This window comes from Rhinolophus sinicus, chromosome 1, assembly GCF_057876585.1.
Source record: "Rhinolophus sinicus isolate RSI-liver-muscle chromosome 1, RSI-T2T, whole genome shotgun sequence".
NCBI lineage: Eukaryota > Metazoa > Chordata > Mammalia > Chiroptera > Rhinolophidae > Rhinolophus > Rhinolophus sinicus.
This window is the reverse complement of record NC_142501.1, coordinates 205,036,744-205,059,328: the sequence shown is the minus strand read 5'-3', so window position 1 is coordinate 205,059,328 and position 22,585 is coordinate 205,036,744. Positions and strand designations below refer to the sequence as shown.

General features: G+C 41.7%; 1 protein-coding gene across 11 annotated transcripts in view; it reads right to left on the bottom strand.

Moving 5' to 3' along the window:
• LDB2 (LIM domain binding 2) overlaps window positions 1-21,949 on the bottom strand; it is a 353,147-nt gene extending 331,198 nt beyond the window's left edge. For 9 of the 11 annotated variants that reach the window (XM_088792760.1, XM_088792738.1, XM_088792758.1 and 6 more), the window contains exon 1: window positions 21,451-21,742. In XM_088792760.1, coding sequence (XP_088648886.1) covers window positions 21,451-21,582 — 132 coding nt within the window. In that variant the 5' untranslated portion in view covers window positions 21,583-21,742. Of the gene's footprint in view, window positions 1-21,450 lie in introns of all 11 variants that reach the window. The other 2 variants (XM_088792752.1, XM_088792730.1) reach the window with 2 other exon arrangements.
• Window positions 21,950-22,585: the final 636 nt, after the last annotated feature.

The following is a 22,585-nucleotide window of genomic DNA, read 5'->3' as shown; positions in this document are numbered from 1 at the left end:
GCCAGATGCACAGAAGTGTGAGCTGGGGCTGTGACCCACGTCTCTGCTTCCAGGCCTGTCACCCTCCTATCAGCCTACTGGGCCTTTCCACAACCATCTCAAAGCCACACAATCATGTTGCATTACCATGCTTTAGAGGCACTGAAGGTTTGCATAAACTAACGATGGAGACAGAAATTCGTCTTAAGTATCCTACGTGCAACAATTTCATAAGCATTTAGTATTCTGGATCTATTTCTTTCTCTGAAACACCTACTGAGTTGATTGATAATTTATGCAAGGATGATGTTCTCCTGCATTTAAAATCTAGGGGTGCACACCTCTGCCCTGACGTTGCCTCTAATTTTTTCCTACCTCATTTTCTGTAAAAGAGTCAAAACTTGGTCGATACAAAAGAGTTACAGCAGCTGAAGCCTGGAGTTTAAAAGATAAAGAGTTGCTAGGGTCACCTGAATGTACCCATATCGCACCTGTTCTATATAGTATCTTTCTCTACTAATAGACGATTAAATGTAAATGCTAATGTACATTCCATTTTACATGCAATATGGGTTAGTTACTGTTGCTATGGAAACCTTCACTTTTGCATTTACTGATTTTAATTCGGTGACATTTGCTGACTTTCGTACAATGTAAAGTTTATAAATATAACATACAGGTTTGTGGAGGGCTTTTTTAAAGTGTTCAATTTGCATAGATAATTCCATCACCAATCTCTAGGTACATTAGGGGGAAAAGCATTAAACTGATGCCAACTGACAGTGATCAGCAAACAACAGGCTATCTCCAGAAATAACTATTTCCATCGATCCCCAAAAATCTCCTTCCACTACCCAAATGCCCTATCTATTGTACAAGACTTCTAACCACTGATTCAGGGTTCATTTCCCAATGTGGAATTTGTAAAGCTATTTTATTTCTTCAAAATACTTTTAAATCTGTTACCTCATTTTACCTTTCATGTTAACTTGGTGAAAGAGACAGTCCAGACATGGTTTGAAGAAAGAAATGAGCCCATGTCAGGGACTGCTTCCAAGCAGAGGCAAATAATCCTTTGACTTCCAACTGGACCTTCAAGGTTTTCATTGCAACTATCACCTTCTTCTCCTTGTTATTCCCAGTCTTAGTCATCTTTGCATCTTTGGGATCTAGCACAGTTCCCATATGTGGAATAAATGTATATTCTCCAAATGTCCCCACATTTTTGGTTCCCTGCTTATTGTCAATTAACAGATACAGAAACTGAGAACCATAATCATTATGCAAAACCATCAAAAACCATCTACCAACTCATTGGGAAAGTAAAAGCCTCAATAAGAATTGATTGAACCGATGTCCATTTATGATGAGCACCCAACACGTTTAAGGGTATTCTCATGGGCATGGGTGAACATCCATGACACTGGTGCAGAACCACACAGAAAGAAATTATTTTGTGAGTCTCCCCAGCGAAAGCCTGGATTCAGGTAGCCACACACACACATATATTGACATAAAACAGAGCATGCATGAGAAGCATTTTAAGTGGTTTCATCAAAGTCTACACATTCAATAACAGGAACAAATTTAACCGATATTTATTGAGCTTCTATACTGTGTCAATGCTGCTTAGCAATCTTAGAGTAGCGACGTGTCTATCATACCTGGAGAAGGGGAGAGGGGATGAAACAAAACTATAACGCCATACTAAGTCTTATAGGGAAAAGGAAGACGGGCCAACAAAATGGCAAATGGGCTTAAGAGATTCACAAGAGCTTTTCAAAGACAAGAGGCACTTGAAAGAAAACAGGACCACTAATCACCAAGAGGAAACAGGGAAATAATGAGACTCAAAAACGGGGAAGAGGTTGAACTCTTAATCAATCTTTGCTTTAAAAAAATAAAAAGAACGTTAAACAAACTGGTAAGTAACGAAGATGTTGTGAAAGTAGAAGCTAATCAAAGTGGGCAAGGGGACTTCACAGCTCAGGGGAGGCGGGGAATTCGGACAGAACTGATGGACACAAAGGATGCCGTTACAGCGTGTTCAAGTGGGTTCTGGGAAACAGGGAGGGTGAGCATCATTAAACTGTACACCGACACAGGGGCTTGAGGACACAGGTACGTTATTGACATGAATGGACAGAGATGAAGCCTGGAAACAGTCCCTACTCTTATTCAACCCTAGAGTGAGGCTGGAGACCTCTCCTATCCAATGCCCTCCACAACCAATTCATCGCCAACCACTGTCCCACCCATGCTCACCTGCCCCCTTTGATGGGCTGCAGATTGATCCAATCTATTGTCATCGTCTACCTGGAAAATTGTAAATATCTTTCTTTACCTTGTTTTCTTGCATCTGCTATTAAATCTTTCCAGATTATTCTCCACTCAGCAGACTCAGCCATGTTCTCAAAATGCCATTCTAATGATGTACACTCTTTCAAACCTATACCACAAGGAGCACACTTCCAAATTGCTCTCAGGATCATTTTTGAAAAGCCAAAATCCTTACTATGGCCTATCCACATCAAACATGGCTTGGCCCTAACTGGGATCTTCCTCTCTTTCTTACTCTCTGCACTCCAGAAATCCTGGCCTCCGCCTGCCACAGGGCCTTTGCACTCTCTGTTCTTCTTTTAGAATGCCATCTTGGCCCCCCACATCCATTTTTTTAATTAAATATCATTTGTTCTCTAAATCTCAGCTAAAGCTTCACTTCCTTAAAGAAGCCTTTCCTGACCACTGCTCCCACCAGCGTAGATCAGGTTTCTTTGTTATGCTTTATAGAAATATGAATTCCCCAGTGTACTTAGCACATTGTGTTATAGAGTGCACATTTCATCTATTATAACAGTGTATTAATTAGTATGATTATTTCATGGCTGTATAGGTCCCTTACTTGGTTGTCAGTTTCCTAAATAAAGGTTCCATGTCTACTTTTAAGCACCATTGTAAGCTAAACACCCAGCCCCTACTCAGTGTAGATGCACCTAGTGAGAAATGAATAAGATGTTAATGGATCTGCTCAAGGACATATAATGGTTCCCTATCACTATAAAGTCATATCCCAACTCCTCAGCCAAGCATTCGAGGGCCTCCAACACCACTCTTGGTTGTACCTGAGACGGCAGGATTTGGGCAGAGAGCGTGCGATGGTTAATGCTATGTGTCAGTTTGAATGGGCCATGGGATGCACAGACTCTGTTTCAACATGATTTCTGGGTGTGCCTTTGAAGGTGTTTCCAAAAGAGATTAGCATTTAAAATTGGCAGACTGAGTAAAACAGACGTCCCCCCACAATGTGGCTGGGCCTTGTCCAGTTGAGGGCCGAATAGAACAAAAAGGGGAGGAAGCTGGAATACACTCTGCCCGGGAGAGCGACCCTCCCCTCTCTTCGGTGCTCCTGTTCTCAGCCTTCAGATTCGGACTAGAATTCACACCATCAGCCTCTGGCTCTCAGGCCTCCGAGCTACCCCAGCGGCTCTGCTGGGTCTCCAGCTTGCAGGCTATAGATCATGGGACATGAGGCCAAGCATGGAATACAAGGAAAATGGTACCGGCTTCAGGTACGCAACTCCCATCACACCTACAGAGACCTCCCTGAGCGATCGGTCAGTCAACTACACCCTGTCCCTTGCCCCAGACCTTTGGGCTTGGTGGCATCTCAGGCCTCTGTTCCCTCCAACCAGATGCCCTTCTTCTTCCTCAACAAATCCAAACCCTATACTCGCTTATAGAACCAATTCAATTCCAAGCTGCCCCATTGACGCCTGGCTCAATGACTCTACTGTATTCATTGCATTCGAATGACAGAAGACAACTTAGCACTGTCTTTAACATTCTTCATGTGTTCCATCAATATTTAGTGACTCTCAATCAAATTCCAGGTTCTGTGTTAGACTCTGGATGATGGACGTAAACAACAACAATCCTCCTTGTACAGTTGGGCAGTTTCCACACTGCAAAACGTCAGCTGGCCAAGGGACTCGGAGGAGAGGGCTGGAATCCAAAGCAGTCTGCCAAGTCCTTTGGGGCTCGTGTCTGCCGGGAAGACCGGCAAGCTTTCCCTTTGCACAAAAGGACACAGGCTCACACGAGGAAGCACCTTTTACAACTTCACATAAACATGTCCTATCAGCTGCTAAGCCTGGAGAGACAGACACGGTGCTTGTCTGCGTGGAGCTTACAGTGGGCCATGTTTAAGCTTCCAGACTAGCTACTGTTCTCATATTCTTCCTTCAGACACGAAAAGCTCTCGAGCATCTCTCTTCGCCTGGCCCCATGTTCTGTGTTGCTGGCGCAAAGATGAGCCACAGATGGTCCCTGACCTCCAGAAGTCCACGGTGATGTGACATTCACAATGGATTCTCACCGTACCCACTGGTTCCCACTGAGGACCCAAAGACAAAGCCATCAACCAACGAGAAGGCTTGTCATGCCTTCCAGTATGACCCAAGGCCTCGTTTTAACCTCCCTGGGCCTCAGTTTCTCCAGGTGTAAAGCAGGGCAATGTCTGGTGACTCAGTAGAATCAGCTCTGGACTTGGGCACCCTCACGTTCGAGCCATGGTAACTCATGCATACAGTGAAACCCTGGGCTAATGACTAAGCCTCTCTCGGCCTCAGTTTCCTCATCCGAAAAATGGGGAGAATACTATTACTTAGCACACTGGTATGCGGCTGAATTGAGACAATGAGGTAAGGCACTTACCTATGACACTGGCAGGAAGCCAACACTCAGTAAATGCACAGTGTGAGTGTCATTTTCCCTACTCTTCACTTTTTGAGATTCTGATTTTTTTTTCTCACCCAGTCCCCTGACTTCAGTTTTATGGATTGCTAACCATTCAAGGCTTTCCATGATCTGTTTTCTTCCTAAACTTCTCTCGGTATTGTCTAGCTATACACCATAGTTGTAAGTGGAGGACGTTTTTTTAAGATTCACTAAGTAACAACCAGAAAGTTCCACAAAAATTACCACTCAGCTCTTAGGTAAGCATGAAATTTTCTACCCTATATTCAGACAATTTCTAATAGCCTACCAAAAAAAAGAAAGAAAAGAAAAAAGATTATTTTGCCCTATATTGGCTTTTACATAGGCTTAGAGGAGTAGCTTTTTTTCCTTCTCCTGCACCCAAGGTATAGATTACAATAGGTTAAGGGACCTGCCTGGTTGCAGCTATCACTGGGGTATTAATATTGCATGGCTTTATTTCCCTGTTTTGGGATTTATTTAAGCAGCTTAATTTCTCTAAAGAGCACTAGATATGCAGCATCATCAAAAAGTTAGCAGCACCCTAGATTAAAAATACAGGGGATATCTGGGTCACCATTTACGACATAACAAGCAACTTGCAGAGTGTAAGTATGGTGTGCATGTGTGTGTGTGCGTGCACGCGTGCGTACACCCATGCATTTGTGTGTGTCAATACCACAGCTCCTGCTGGGGTACCTTCCATCTTCCCCATTGAGGCACTTGTCACCCTTTGCCGTAAGGAGGCCTGGAACTGGCTGTCTTCCCCACGAGGCTATAAGCGTCCTGAGGGTAGGGCTTTCCTGTAGCCCTCTATCACTGAGCACATAAGAAAAAAACTCAGTAAGTATTGAGCCAATGCAACCCCACCATACACACCACAGGGTTCCACAGCAAACACTACTTCTTAAATGGTTTTTTAAATCAAAGCCATAATAAAAGTAACAGCAGAGTTCTTTCTTCTCTCCTTTTTCCCTGCTTCCATAAAAAAATTTTTTTTTTTAAATCACAGGAAATACAGAATGAGGACTGGAAACCGTTCCCCATCCGTTCGTTCTCTCCTCACCTCCCCCATTCTCTTGTTATATCAAGAGTATCTGGTGTCCCTTCAAGGAGCATTCCGGAGACCTGGTAATATTATATATGGTTGGGCTCCTTGGAAATACAATGGAGTGAATTAAGGCAGAGATTTCAGTTTCTAACTATAAATGTCTTGACATATTTTCCTTTCAGACAAATGCCTGGAAATATAATAAACCATATTTTAATGTTTATTTGTTTCAAATACAGTATTCTTTTTAACAGACAAATGCGAAGTTTTGAGTCTAGAAAAGAATAGGTTTAAATCACCATCCCAGCAAGCAGTTTTAAAAATAGTGCCCACAAGTGATCATTTCAAAGCAGTTTAATGCACTTAGCCAACGGGCATTAACAGTCTTTTCAGAATAACCTAACACCTTAAGCTTATTTTCTAGTCTCAGTTCAGATAAATTTTAACCCTTCTAAAAAAAAAAAAAAAGAAAGAAAGAAAACTGACGGTACAGGGCACCCATTGAACTCTGTAATTTTAGAACATCCTGCATTTACATTTTGAGGTTCTTTTAGGATGCCAGGAAAAAACAATCCCAGGCCTTTTTTCATGTGCAGGCTGTAAGACAATGCTGCACACAGCGTTTGGAGGCAAAGTGTGGTTCTCCAGTTCTAGCCAGTTTGTGTGGAAAAGCAAGACACTGAGACTCAGCAAGACCCCTCACCAAAGAAGGTGGGACAAAAAGAACGCGAGGAGGCTCGATGGAGCTCGTCAATAACACATGATTGGCCTTGATTTTGTTTTGAATGTGTAGATTGAAAACAGAAACAAACAGTTCCCCTCATGGGAATCAGAGACTCTGGGGCCCACAAAAGAAGCTTGTTCGTATCTCGTCTAACCCAGAGCCATCAGGAGAGGAAATAGACTCAGGAAAGGGAAATATTAATCCAAGGCCACAGGCACAAGTTTAGGAAAGGAGGGAGATATGAGAAGAGTTCAGGAAACACAGTGCTAAAATGAACCAAAGTCTGTTGCGCCTGTGATGTGACACGAAATGCCACGTAGAGGAGGGAAGCGCCACTGGTCTTGGCCATTGACCTCTATGGTCTCATTTGGTGTTCAAGATGTCCCTCTGATGTTGATATGTTGCTGTTCCCATTCTATCACCATGGAAACTGAGGCTCAGAGACTCGTGCTACAGGTCCTGGATAGGGCAGGATTTCAACCCTCTGGTCTTCTCTCCCCACTCAGCCTTTTCACTTGACTCACTGCCACATTACTTGGGGTCCGTGTGTCAGGGAGGCCTCCAGCTAAGGGAGTTTTCCCAGAAGCCACAGTTCATCACTTCTGGTTTCCCAATTCTATCAAGGTAGGCGGAAAAGTCAGGGCTGGAGACCCTGGGGACCCACCCTCCAAAATGACTGCTGAAGTTTCATGGACCACACCGTGGGCCTCACTGGTGCACAAATAAAGTGTCCCCGGGCAACTTGCATAACCTTGGCTTACAGTAATTTTGCATCTTTAAAAAAAAAAAAAAATGCCATGAAAATCCATCCTTCGCTTCAGACACACTAGGCTAAAAATAGCTCAGTCAGCCAGTAAGTGTGTGTAATTTTTCCTTTGTGCATCTCCCCATCCACTGATTCCTTCCTCTTAGCAGACAAATATGCTCCAAAGACAGACAGCCAGTCCATCTATCCGCCACAACGTGACCAGAGTGATCTTGCTCCAAGGCAGATCAAATGGTTTCACTGCCCAGGTCAAAAAAACAAAACCAAAAACAACCTTTATCAGGGCCGGCCCGGTGGCTCAGGTGGTTGGAGCTCCGTGCTCCTAATGCCAAAGGCTGCCGGTTCAATTCCCACATGGGCCAGTGGGCTCTCAATCACAAGGTTGCCAGTTCAATTCCTCAAGTCCCGCAAGGGATGGTGGGCTGTGCCCCCTGCAACTAACAACGGCAACTGGACCTGGAGCTGAGCTGTGCCCTCCACAACTAAGACTGAAAGGACAACTTGAAGCTGAATAGCACCCTCCACAACTAAGATTGAAAGGACAACAACTTGACTTGGAAAAAGTCCTGGAAGTACACACGGTTCCCCAATAAAGTCCTGTTCCCCTCCCTAAATAAAATAATTTAAAAAGAAAAAAAAAAAAATCCTTTCTCAGTACCCTTTGCCCAACAGTAGAAGCGAATGTTGACTGGATCCTTACTACTATATGTATGGACCAGGGCCTGGTCTAAGGGTGTTCAAGGCCTTACCTCATTAAATTCCTTAAAATAACCCTATGAGTTAAGGACTACAATTGTATCATTTTCCAGATGAGGAAACCAAGGCACAGAGCAATTCAGTAACCATGCCAGGGCCCTGTTTGTACACATCCCACCAAAGTTCAACGGTCTCTAAAGAACAAAGACCAAAGCCTTCACCACCTGGTCCCCACTTCCTCTCCCGGTTCATCTCCTACCACCTTCACCAACCCCACGCTGCACATATACTTGTACCCCATATATACGCCCCCGACCCTAAGCCCCAGCCGTGCCAAAATCTTCACCCTTCCCCCTACTGAGCATTGCCTTTCAAATCTGTTTCTTTACATGTGCCGTTCCTTCTGCCAAAAACACACTTCCCACCACCCTTGTCAAATTGGCAAACTCCCACTTACCCCTCAAGACCCACCTTTCCTATAAATCGTTACTGTGCTCTCACTATGCTTGTTCAAACAGGGATGCTGCCCTCTTCCTCTCGAGATCAGTAATGCCCTCTACGTATGGTAGACGTTCAATGCCCACTAAACAAATAAGCCATAGAAGTTGTAATTGACATTTAATAGGGTGTAGGCTATGCTAATCACTTTATAAGAATTATCTCACTCGATCCTCATAAAAACCCACAGACACAGATTCTATCATCATCCCCACATTACCCATGAGGGCAGCCAAGGCACAGAGTTGGGTAAATTAACTTACCCAAGCTCACAGAAATAGTAAGGAGACAAATAAGCCTACATGACTCCAGGAGTTAATTATTTAGTGCTAATGCTGTGGTAGGGGCATAGTCTTATTACACACCATGACTACACTGTAATAGAAGCATCTGTGTATGAGGCTTATTCATAAAATGCACACTACCCATATAAAAACAGTGATAACTCGGAACCTAGTTACAAAATGGCTGCCTCTCGGAAGCGTGCCTTTAAAAAGACTGCTATTGGCCACAGAGAATGTCAATTGTCATGAAGGACATGAACATGGATAAGATAGTACCTAACCCCAAGGATCTCTTCTATCCAGTGAGGAAGATAAGATAATATTGCATACAACCCATGACAGCCCACTTTTTGAGATGTTACTTGTCTCCTTGAATTAAAGACATGTTCTTCAAATGGTGCCATAAATTAACTTGCTCCATCCCACCCTCCTGGTTCTAGATCAACATTAACTCTTCAAAGTAATTCAAGCTCCCTCTTCCCAGTCTGAATTGTGCAAAAATCTTTTGATTTACAGAGCTTGTGCAAGGTTGTGTGCAAGCTGCCTCTTGACTCAGAAATAATACAAGAAAAAGAAAAGTAAGGGGAAAAATAGATCTGCCCTCAAGTAAGATGGAAAATCTTTCTTAAAAGGAGACAGAGTCCTGGGTGCAAGATTTCTGACTAGTATTAAATGCTAATGGTAATTGTAACAGTCACCATAGCGAACCCCTTACTGCCAGCATCCATCCATCTTACGGGGGACAAGACTGATAACTAAGAATACTACTTCCCTGAGTGCAAATCATGGTACAGAGGAGCCAAATCATGTGTAACTATCTATATGGTGTTCTTTTTTAAAACACAAACGTATCTGTAAATAATTCAGGCAACTCAAAACTATACTTTGAGAACACGGTGGAATACTCATTTTAGTTCAAAGAGCTGGTCAAAGGGTGCTCAGTATGTCCCTAAGCATGTAAACACGTATGTAAAATAAATATTTGTGTGTGTTACATTTATATACTAACATAACAGCAATGTTTTGCCTAGTAGAATTATAAAGACAATTTGTATTTACCGTTTTCATATTGTATTTTACAAATACTCCATATTGATAATGTATCATGTTTTTAAAATCAGAACAAGTAGACACATATTTAAGCATATGCAACTTTATGTTAAATATATTGGCAAGGAAGCAATCCTAAATCCTGAAACAACGAAGCTTAGTGATGTGTTTTTCAACATTGATAGCATGATACTAAAAACTGATATCATCTTAGGGCAATTGGAAAACTGGAAAAGGAGAAAGGGCTTTGAAACATAAATGTTGAAGTACAAATTGGTGGTTGGTAAGAGTGTTTACTTTGGCCAGTTCCTGGTCAAGACCTTGGTAACTAGTGCTATGACCTAGAAAAGCTGAGACCACTTCTATATCAGAAGCCCTGCGCGGTCCAGGGAAGCCCCACCTGTGTCTGCTTTCTTCACTTCCAAAAGCAGGAACTTGGGCTCAATGATCTCTCCTATCTATTCCAGCCATGAAATTCTAGGATTCAGCTAATTTGGGAGTGGTGGGCGCCATCAAATGTTCTCCATCAGAACCTTGCAAAAGGCAGGTGATATGCACCAACCGGGTTAATTTCAATTTCAAGCAGGAAATTTCAGCCAACTGCAGGGTAATCATGGCTGAAATTATAAAGTACAAGAAGAGCTTTTGTGTGCACTGCCAAATGGTCAGTCTTGTTTATTAGTTTAGCTTTAGTTTTAATCTACACTGATCTTCAGTCTCAAGATAAAATCCCCATTAGTCCTAAGAAATAACCTATACTAGGAAGCAAAATTTAATAAGCACCACCTCTCAAAAAACAAACAAACAAAAACCATATACATATGTATACGTATGTGTGTGCATGTGTGCGCACACAATTTAATGTTTGAGCTATGTAGAGTATTTCTCGAGAAAGTTTGACTAAAAAATATTATTAATGTAGAACTCTAAATAAACATCACAAGTGACCCGGTCAATGAAATGAAGTGTAGGAAGGCGTGTGTAATTTAAAGAATTCAATATGACAAATCAAGACTACCCTGAAATAGAGAAACAAATCAGCACATTGTAACGCCCAGTTGCATCTATAAGACATGCAGAGGCAGGTAGCTTTATCATCCATCCACCTGAGCCCTCTGGCCAGTAAGATATCACACAGGTGCCATTCAGCACATGACCAGCCCCACCTGTGTGTATTTTCACTGTGTTAAAGAGTAAGTCACAAGGTGTCACAGTGGATCAATTGGCAGGGCTGTTGTCAGTTCAGACACGCAGGTGGTGCTTCCGTCTTCAGACCAGTGCTGACACAGCTCTCTTGGCGAAGTCTGTCCCAGGCTGCATATTGACAGGGGAGCCTCTTTAGACAAAAAGGCCAATCAAGGCCAGCAGTTGTGTGCTCTCAAGCCCTCCCGTGGGGTCCCCATTTAGATGGTCCTGCAAAGGCGCTGGTGAAGGGGAACATTTCAATGTTCTGTGGTCTCCACTGGGTTCTTGTATGGGGCAAGCCCTGAATACAGCTTTTCCCCAAATGGGGTTCACGTGTCCCATATATTGGTCAATTCTTAATAATTAACCATAGGTATGTCTAAGAGATAATGATAACTTGGATTTTGGGGATGATAATGGCCATACGAAGGTATACAATTATTATGTCATCACTACGATATAAAACCCCTGTACCCCTGATGGCATTATCACATGTTATGAGAACACCAAATGCACGGGTCCTACCACATACTACTGCAAGTTTTGTTTGTTAAATTGACTATGCTAGTGCAAGCCATGTAAAAATACTGTTAAAGACACTTTTAGGAAACCAAGCAAAGTTTTGCATTACTTACACTACTCAACTGGCTGATAAGAAAGAAAATAAGGGCAGCACAATCACCATTGGCGGCAGCATCACAGTTCCTATTGACTGAGCACTTACTACATACCAGGCATCTTAACATGTGTTAGTCATTCACTGCTAACCTACAACTAAGCTAAGGAAATGACGGCTCAGAAAAGTTAAGACACTTCTCTAAGATCACACAGCAATCAAGAGGCAGAGCCAGGGTTTGCATTCAAATTTGACTTATTGTAAGTCATACTTGGGTTCAGATCTTTACATTCCAGGCATGTCACTCTTTTCACTCCAAAGAAAAAAATACTAGTGGGGGAAAAAAAATGTGCATATTTTTTATGTGTGCCACTAACGAGGAAGTGCACAAAAATACAGTCTGATTGGGAAATCATCTCTCTCTCTCTCTCTCTCTCTCTTTCTCTCCCTCTCTCCTTCTCTCTCCCTCCCTCCCTCCCTCTTTCTTCCTCCCTTCCTCTCTCCTTCACACACATAGGCCATCACCATACAACTAGCAAACTGAAAGTTATTATACACCACAACATCATATATTAATGTAACGTATACTAATGTAACATCCCATATTTTCTGTTGTGCAAATCACTTGAAATAAGCTAATTAATGGTCCTGAAAGCACTTTCCTAAAATGCAAAGTGCTCCAGGAAATGTAAGGTATTAGAATGATTCATATCATAATGCGCGGCTGTGGGCCCCCAGGTAGATAGATGCAACGAGGGAGGAGTGGTGGAAATATCAAAACAGAAAAAAAAACCACAAGAATAAGTACAAATATTTGTAATCAGAAGTCAGGAGATTCACAACACCCAGAGGGCAAAATTCTCAGGTCAGCACTTCCTTCGCAGAAGAAACTCTCTTTCTCAGGCTTCTCTTCCTGGCAGGTCTGGTTGAGCACTCTATCAGTGAATTCTCACCTGGCTATGAGACGCACAGATTCTTTTCCAACCGTAACTGTAGGTGATGGTAAGATTCAAGGCAAGTGCATGGTCAGTCTGAACACTGCCAGTACAACTTACTTTGCTTTATGCAAGAGGTATGCTTTGCGTATCAGCTCTGTGCTATGGGGCACTGGGGAGGTAACGTAAACAAGACAAAAGAGGTCCCTGTCCTCATGTGTTTTGGGTTCAATGGTGGACACGCAGACACAAGAAATAAATTGGGAAAAAAAAAAAAACAGTAAAAAATAATAAAAATTTAAAAAAGAAATAACTACAAGCAAGAAAATGTAACTTTATGAAGGAAATTACCAGGTAGGAGTAATGTTAACTGAGGTGATCAGGGAAGGGCTGGCTCTCCATAAGGAGAAATTTAAGTTGATCACTAGAGGACCTACTAAGTGCTGGGACTCATCCTTCATTGCTGGTATTTTCTTTGAGATATTTAATTGATTACCTGAAAATGAAGCCAACACCATGCCAATTCTAATTCAAATTAGGACTCTTTTATGGTTTATTACGGAGGAATTCTACCACTGAGGGCAAAGGTGTTGAGATGTGAATGAGCTTGGCAAGTTCATGGATCTAAAAGAAGCTGGAGTCTGGTGAAAATACAATAGGGGATAAGACTGGGCCATCAGGAGAAACAGAGCCTTCAAGGTAAAGAGTTTGGAGCTTATTCTAGGAGGAAGGGGAAGCTAGAGAGTGACACAATACACTTTATGCTCCAAAAATACCACCTTGGCTACTTGTGGGGAACATGGTAGAAAGAGGGAGCAAAGTTAGGAAGCCATCCTAACCCTGAAAAGAGAGGATGGGGGCTTGTGACACCACCACAACGGGGCAGGTCCCTCTTCAGAAGAGTCTGCTAAATCTTTAATTCTAAGCCCTGTTTTAATTGGGAAACTAAAACTTCAAATTAGGCTGGTCAGAGTGGTAGTGAAGTGAGGGCAGGGTGCAGCCGGCAGAGCCTTCAACACGGCGGCGTGGGTAGCCCTCACCAGCAAGCTTTGGGAGAGAACACTGAATGCTGGAGTTAGAAGTTCCAGCCCCTGGGGATGTCCACGCACGGACTCAGTCCTATGTGGAACATATAAAATATATTACATATGTTGGATTGAGGTTTGCAAAACAAGTTATTTACTAGTAGGGATGAGAGCTAGGAATATGGCCGCACATGTGTGAGACTGGTAAGAGTGAAGTGAAAAACATGTTTTTGTGTGAAACTGAGCATAACAAAATTGAGTGATAAACACGTTCACCAAAACAATTTGTGGTTATCACCTAAGAAGTAAACAAGTCCAAGGAAAAGAGGATAAAAGCAGAACTCCAGAGCAATGCCATGAATGGTCTGACTGGGCGCCCCGGCTAAGACCCTCCGCGAGGGGCAAGCTGCCATACTCCGGGACTCTCTGAAGTTCTTCCTTGCAAGACCAGCTCGTCTCAGGCCCGTCGTGGGCCCAGTTGTCTCTCCTGGACCAGGGACCTTCTCCACCTCGGTTGACTCTGGGACTTGGTTCTTTATTAAATTCTATTCTATTCTGTATAACCTACTGTGCTTACCAGAACATTGGCCTTTGGAGGGACATTGGCTCCCAAATAAAGCTGTGTTCCTCACTCTATCTGAACCTGTGCTGGGACTTTGTTCCCCACTCGCGTGACAAGTACCACACAGGGACATAGGACCCTGCCAAAGGGTAAATGTCCCCTTGACTTTCAGGAAGAGACTGAAATGTGGTGACTGCCCTTTCAGGTGCTCGCAACAAGTCCTCGTCTCTCTGAGCCTCAATTTCCTCATCTGTTAAAGGAGAACCAGAATGCATGCAGGTGAGTCACATGAGGAGGTCCGTCCATCTTATCTCCAATCATTGGCAGGCATGTACTATACAGACAATGTCCTCGCAGGTAGCTAAAGTAAGCTGCAAGGGCGGAAAGGAAACATCACTGCCCACAAAGAAATGCAGAGCTACACAATGTGGAGAGACTGCCTCTTACGAGAGGATCAAACTAGGAGAGTGGGAAGCCAAAACAGGCTGGATGTTCTCTTCCCTCCATGCCTTTATTTTCTCTAAGATTCCTAATTGATTACCTGCTAAGGAAGCCAACACCATGTCAAATTCTAATTTAATCTCATACTTAACATTTCCAAGGGGAGGGAAGGTGGCACCACCAAAAATGAAATAGCTTTTATACCTATCCTATTACTGTTTTAAATGATTAAAAGACCATCTTCCATAGAGCACACCTGAGAAGAGTCAAGCGCTGGATGGAACACTAAGTATTTTTAAGTAACATAATTAAACTTTTAGATGACTATGCAAAATATTCCACCACAATTCCAGTGACTCTTCAGATAAGGCCACTTCAAGGAACACTGAATGTATTCCGTATTCAATAGGGCAGGTGATTTCGGTTCTCGTTTTCAATAACCAGGGTATATGTTCCATCTCTGGCTCCATCCTTTGGAATTTCACACGGCTCCTTTTCAAATTAGGCATTTGAGAGACAAATAGTCAAACCAAGTTAGGTGGATGGGGTCAACATTCCAGCTATTGCCAAAGTCAACCTGTCCTAGGAAACAATGAATATATTCGCCTGATAAATTTCCACAGGTGAAACTAGAATCCTAACTATTATTTCTTTTCTGAGAGAGGTACTTTAGCAGAGTACGTAACAGCACAACCTCTAAAACTAAACTACCACCTGTCCGACCCTGGACAATTAACCCTCTGTTGCTTCATCAGTAAAATGCGGATGTTAGTAGTACCTACGTCATGAGGTGATTATGAGGGTTACATAAGCTGACCTAAAGAAAGCACTCAGCACCATGACCCAACAGAAGGAAAACACTCCATAGATGCCAGTTTTTATTACCATGACTACCTTTCAGAAATGTGGATACCTTTCAATACACGTACACACCCACACTACACTTCATATTAATCTATCATAGCACCTATTGTAAGCACGGGTTTGTATGGCTCCCTTCATTAGCAAATTGTAAGCTTCTAGATGACAGAAAATGTCTTAATCATCTCGATATTTCCAGACTCTGGTATTGTCATTGCCTGAAGTATGGGAATTCTTGAAATGACTGAATGTGGTTTTAAATGTTCATAATTGCCTACGTTCAGATGCATGCTGCTAGAATTTAAATAAAAAAAGAAAAGAAAACTTAGGACAAAATTGATTTTTTTAAAAAGAGGGAGGAAGGTGGGAAGGAGGGAGGGGACAGGGATGGGGAGGAGGGAGGAGAGAGAAAGAAGAGAGCAACAGTATCTTGGATAGAAATAACAAAGGTACATGTAATATGTACATCAGAATATTTTTTAAAGCTCTGTTGTCTGACAGAGATTGTTTTCCCAGATCAATTATATTTTGAGACCCACCAACCAAATCCAAATAATGGTTACGAATCCTGTTTTTGATGATGTATAAAGTTGAATGTTTGAGGTTGTTTGTTTAATGTTTTGTTTGCTTGTTCAGAAAGGGGATATTCTGTGTTCCTTGTGAAAAATGAGTTAATGTGGACAAATGTAATAAAAGGAGATTTATAGCCCTGTTCGCCATACAATTTAAATTAATTTCTTTCTGAAACCCAAACAAAAAGCTAAATGCATAAAAAATGCATACTGTTTTATATCCTATATCATAATTTACACACCAAAAAGGGAGAAATTTAAATGTGCATTGATTTTAGGCAGATAGGAATCTGTGTTGAATGTGAGCTGAGAGATTTTTTTTTTTCTTCATGGCCTCCTACGAATAGTTAGTTTGCAGCAATTTTTAATTAAAAACAGTTCCCATAGTAAGAAAATGGAAAAAGAAAAAAAAGACCTCAGGAAAATAAAATGGGTACAAGATTCCTGCAATTTGTTTTCTGAGGCCATGCAGAGATCTTGAAAAATACGAGAGTTTGGAAGTTCTCATTTTTAAAACTGCACTTTTGGTTTCATTTAACATTTTCAAAATAGCTTTCCTTACCACTACCAATTCCCCCCTCCCCCACTCCACACCAACCCTCTACAAAAAACTTGGAAAGTTCTGTGTTTAACACTGAAAATCATTCATACGCCTCAGAGTAACAGCAACATTTTTCTTTCTAAATTTCTAGGAAAAAAAAAAATTCCAAGTTATCACAATGCATTTTTCTTTTTTTTCCCACCTATCCAAAATACCTAATCTCATTTTAACTAGACTCCATCTGAACATCAATGATACTGAGCTATGCCATGAATAAACATGATGTTACAACTTGAAACCCTGTGACTGAAGTATATAAAAATGTAGTTGAAAGAAAAGACTGAGAACCCCCCCACACAACCCCCCCATACCCTCCCCAGGGAGTTTGAGAGTTGAGCTGAGAAGGGGTGAGAAGCAGCAGATTTAAATTTCAAGGTCTTCAAACATTTTTAATGTTCATGTTAAATCCTGTAAAACTGAAAACTGTAATTCTAATAAAATCCTTGTGTGCAGCTGCCCATTGTAATCAGTTTTCTCTTTTGGAGTGGGATGTGTAATAGTGATAAAGGAAAAAAAAAGAATCTCAAAACAGAAGAAATGCATAATGGAGCCCACCCTTCCCTGATGTTTGTGGTATTTTATTAAAGTGAAAGCACTGCCAACGTGAAAAAAATTGACTTCAAAATATCTTCATTAAAATGGAGACATTTTTGGTCACTGAATGAAGAAACAAGTTATAGGAAAGTTATCTACAATAACAAGGATTGTTATAACTTTACTTGATAAAGTTTCCTAATTTCTGTAACAATCCAACATTAGTTAAATCTCCTCACTAAAATGAAGGGCACTGTGTATCTCACATTTTCCCTATATTTTCATCTTATAGCACAGGCCTCCGGAAATGGAAAATAAAAATAGTTTTTGTTATTTTTGAAGCTTTTTACAAAACAAATTCTGAAGTCTTTAGAATATATATTCTATATCCTATCTGACTACACTCGGTGTGCAATGTTAAATTATATAATTGTGTAGCTGTGTTCTTCCAAAGTACATTTGGGACAACAAGACCATTCAAATACATGAATTTTGGAAGACATCAAGTCAATTCATGGCAACACACACAACGGAAAATAAACCCCCCTCCCACTGCCTAGGAATTACAGTGACCAACAGTGACGCAAATCTCAAAGAGTTTCTCCTAATTTCATTTAAAACGGGGGGAAACACCCACACATTTCTTTATGAAATTCCACTGAGATTCTAATGTTGCAAAGAAATTGTATTTCCCAGAACAGCCAACAGCATTTAAAACATGTTTTTGTTGTTTTTGTTTGCTTTAACACATCTATATTCCTTAAAAAGAGATGAGGTCCTCTAATCTCTCTTAGACCCTTGCTTTCTTTTGTCACAAACATTAGGGATATGAATTACTTCATGAGAAAATAAATGTGGAGAATGTGGGGGTGAGCACTTTCAGGGGGTTGGGAAGGGGGAGCCCAAAGCAGCTTCAGGGGGTACTTACCCCCCCAACAGCATCAGAATTGTGTTTCTCAGGAAAGGTGTTAATTTCAATGGCGTAGTTCTCAAACTGTCTCTCCTCTTACATCTACTGATTCACTCATCAATAGGCTAGTTAACAAATGTTTATTGAGTACCTACTTTGTCCCAGAAACTCCTTGTTCCAAGGGTTAGCTTTAAATAAGATTGGCGAGTTTCTGCCTTCAACATTTCCACCACTATTCGCCTACTATTTTGGTACAAGTTGTTATTTTAAACTAAATACCATGAGCAAAGAAATAACCTGTGTGTGTGTGCTCTCTAGTTCACAATATTTTCTCACACCAAACCTGGGATTTTTGTGGAATCTGAATTTTTAAATTAAAGGGGCATTGCAGGTAATTCCCAGATGAGGAACTAAGATCTAGGCCAACTAGTTAGTAAATTACAGAAGCAAGTTAGAAACAGGATTAACGCCCAATCTAATGCTCTTTAAACTAAAACTACCCAGCTTCTGAAGAGCTTTGATTTGATTTAATTGGAAGAAATGCATAAATCCCCAGGAGAGAATGCCCTGAGGGTCAGTGATGGGAGGAGGGTAGGTAAACACCAGGGTTCTTTACTACTTTCTTTCCTTTCCATAAGGAAGGTTCTAGGAAACTTCTACAAAGTCGATTACAATGTATTCATCATAAAGTGATTTGCTACAATTCTTTTCTAGCCAAGTCTATGCTAAAACAGGAATGGAAGTTGACAGTATTACCCAGATATGCATGTGTGTGTGGTATTATAAGTCAATGAAATGATACTATGTAATATAGGATAGGGAACCAGAAAAGGGTGCCTATTGCCCAAAATGGTTGGATACATTGGTTAAATTCGAAAGGTAATTGCTCAACAATCTCTTTGATTTTGTATGTGAATAAACTGGTAACTCTTGCTGGGTATTATTGTCTAATACCCAACCAATCCCTCCCTCCCGCTCAGCAACTTTCTTGTAAATAATCATCATTGGTAAAGGCACAATATAACTTTTTCATGAAAAGTTATTTTTTGTATAAATATTTCCTAATTATAAACCATGATCAACATTCAATATTTAATGTTAATATTTAAATATCTTAGAAGCAATTATTTGATTCTCTCCTTTTTTCATATGAAATGGGAAAAAATGTATGGCCTTCAGTTCATGACATTATTTATTGCTTGGCAAAGAACTGTCGGGACAATTATTTGAATAATTATAAAAATGATCTAATTAAGGGGGAAATGTTGAGGTTAGCTGTAGAACACGCCAGTAAAGAGTTCATGGTGCTTTTCTGTCACAGTCACAGAGATTTTAAAAAGTTTTAAGCTTTCCCTCCAGGTTCTTGAGTTATGAAGTAGTTTTTTTCTACTCAGAGGAAAATCTTGAAAAGACCTCATAATCCCAAAGTTAGGAGTACCTGAGTTTAGCTAATAACATTACCTAATAATGTGCCATTTTTAAGAAACATAACATGAATGGGGTTCTTTTCAAAGGTTTTTCTCTCAAATGTGAAACAAAAGTGGGGAGCTTGTTGCATCCTGCAGATTTTTATGAGGCCAGGATGGAGAAGTCTCCCAGATAAATCTCCCATCTCAACACTGGCCAAGTTATAATTAAGGGGCACAAGGGGACACAGAGAGACCTGCCTGCTCTCCTAACCCAGGAGGATGGGAGAAAAACCTTTCCACAACTCCTCAAAAACTTTCTAAAATGTAAAGTGAATGCGGGTTATTTTTAGATCTTGTTGCTGTTCAAGAACTGAGCTCTGGTCGGTCTCTCTCTCTCTCTCTCTCTCTCTCTCTCTCTCTCTCTCTCTCTCTCTCAAGCTAATTACATTTTTAAGACATTTACCCCAAATTCATATTGCATTTCGTGTGTGTCTGAATTTTAAGACATTTTCTATCCTCCTAATTCTGAAAGCAGGCTATGACAACCAATAGTTTACGCAACAATTTAAGATCCCAACACACACAGATGCAAAGGTCTAAATGAAATGTCCAAACTATAATACACACACATACACACACCACAAGTATCATTTACTGCCAACAGCTTACCACTCAAAGCAAAACAGAGTTTACACTTCTGTAAAGCTACTTCTATAGAGGGAGAGCAACAATATCATCAGTTATATTTAACATCTATGGTGCTATTAGCATATAAAGAAAATAGCAGTAATAAAGACAACCCAGGTTAAAAAAAAAAAATCAGCCCTTGTCCAGCAGCTAGCCAATCAGAAAGCAGGTCACATCTTGTTAACTGTATTAATACACTCAACCTTATGAATTCTCCACAGTTCCGTTGACAATTCAAGCAAGTGTGTTTTATTTTATCATACAACCTTAGTTGAGTTCCTTTCCAGAGTTGAGTGGCAATCTTCAATCTAAAATTCCACCAAAGCTATTCCCTAAAAGCTCTTGGCCATCCACCCTCTGGGTATTGTACTCTTACAGAGAAGACTGAATTTCGGCGATTTCTACTCCCTAAAGTGACTTTGGTGCACCTTTAACAAACTCCTTCTCGCAACACTTCAACACAAAGCCCCAACTTCCAGGCAAAGGGACTGCCCAGCAGCAGCAGCAGCAGCAGCATAGAGAAAAGTCAACTGGCATTAAATATTTAAATTGCAGGAGGCAGCCTGGAGTTTTGCATTTACAAAGTTCTGAAAGTCCTATTCTCCTCTCTGCTCCCAGAGTAGCTGGCCCAGGAGGCTGAGGGCACAAAATCACAAATATGCAAAAACTCCAGCCGGCTTGTCTGCTGAGCCAGCTCCTGGGGAAGGTAGAGCCCGTAGGAGACACTCCCATTGCGAAAGGAGAAAGTCAAGAACCTACTTACCCCCAAGCAACTGGTTTCTGAATTTAACAGGGAAATCTACAAACATGTGTCCCTCCGGGGCTAGTTCGGAAAAGTATGCGGGGTTACTCTTTTGCCCCCTTCACCTCGATTTTGATGACTTTGAAAAGCAAATGCAGGTCAAAGCAGACTTCATCTGAGATTTCTTAAAAAATTATTTTGCCAGATGCAAATGATCACAAGATTGTTTGGAATTATACCTCAAGATACACTAAGGGGACTGACTCTGAGCGTGCAAACCCTGGAGTTCTGGCAGAGCAGCGTTTCTGGAGACCCGGCACGCAAGTCAAGTGCTGGGCTGTCTATTTCTAGATTCCAGCAGAAACTGTCGCCAGCTCCAAGAGTTGCTATGCCTGGAAACCCAGCGTTCAAACTAGTGGATTCATCCTGGCGCTCATTTCCACATACGTGGTAGTATCTAGTGGGACACTTCCCTCAGAATTCAGCCAGCAAGCCTAGGAAAAGCCCACGAACAGCTTAAAAAACAAAAAACATACACAAACACACACCCAAGGTTGAAGTACTTACCTCTGTGCGAGACTGCAGTCTCTTGTTCATCTCATAGATTCGGTACTCTGGCTGTACCATGTATGGTGTATGTCTCCTATAAAATGGGCCGAAAGGAGAAGAATAGAAGGGGTCATGTGGCGTGCTGGACATCTTGCCTGCTTGTCGAAAATCAAGCTAAACAGAGTATCAGTAACGTCCATGCAGAGCACATGGGCTGTGTTCTTCACAGTACAAAGTAGACGCACGCACACGCGCTCACACACACACAGAGGAAGGCAGGCAGGCAGGCTGAACACACTGGCTGGGAACTGCTCTTGGAGCCCTCTATAGCAAGAGAGGAGAGGAGAGCTGGGAGGAGGAGGGCGAGAGGGAGGGAGGAGGGAGGGAGAGAGCACGGGAGAGGAGGGAGAGGGAGAGAGCAGGAGCTCAGACAGGAGGGAGCGAGGGAGGAAGAGAGAGAGAGAGAGAGAGAGAGAGAGAGAGAGAGAGAGAGAGAGAGAGAGAGAGAGAGAAGCTGGATAGCTTTAGGCACCACTGCTTGTTTTTAAAGAAGCAGTTTGTGGAGAGGTCATTTCCTGTCCGCACTGTAGACTAGTTCAAAAATATAATTCTCCTCACAGTCTGACAGAGGTCTAAGGTTTGGTTTTAATTTTTTTCTTCCAGCCAAGACCATTCACAACCTGATTGCTAAGCTTGTTAACATATAGGTGGTTTAACAGGCTGCCTGAGCCACTCACCCCTGACAGCCACACTGTTGTAATGTATCAGAAAAGTGATTACTACAAAATGCAGAAACACAGGCTCCTTGGTCTCCCACATTGGAGCTGGTGATTCACTCACATGCAAAGGTTTCCCTCTGCACTAATCTCCCTCTGTAGTTTTGGTTTCACTTGCTGTGGTTTCAAGAGCTTGTCACAGTCTTTGCTTTTCACCCCCTCCTCACCCCCACCCCTTCCATCACTCCTCTTCTCAGCCCCCTCCCCCTTCTCACAAGGCTTCCTTCAAGCTAGTTTAATGAAGGGGGCCTGGAGTCAGGTTATCTAAGCATTTTCAGGTAAAAACAATCATTGGGAATGTGGAATGCTTAACATACATCCATGGAGCCACGGGCTTTTCTTCCCAGGAGAAAAAAACAAAACTCCAAAGCAGACCT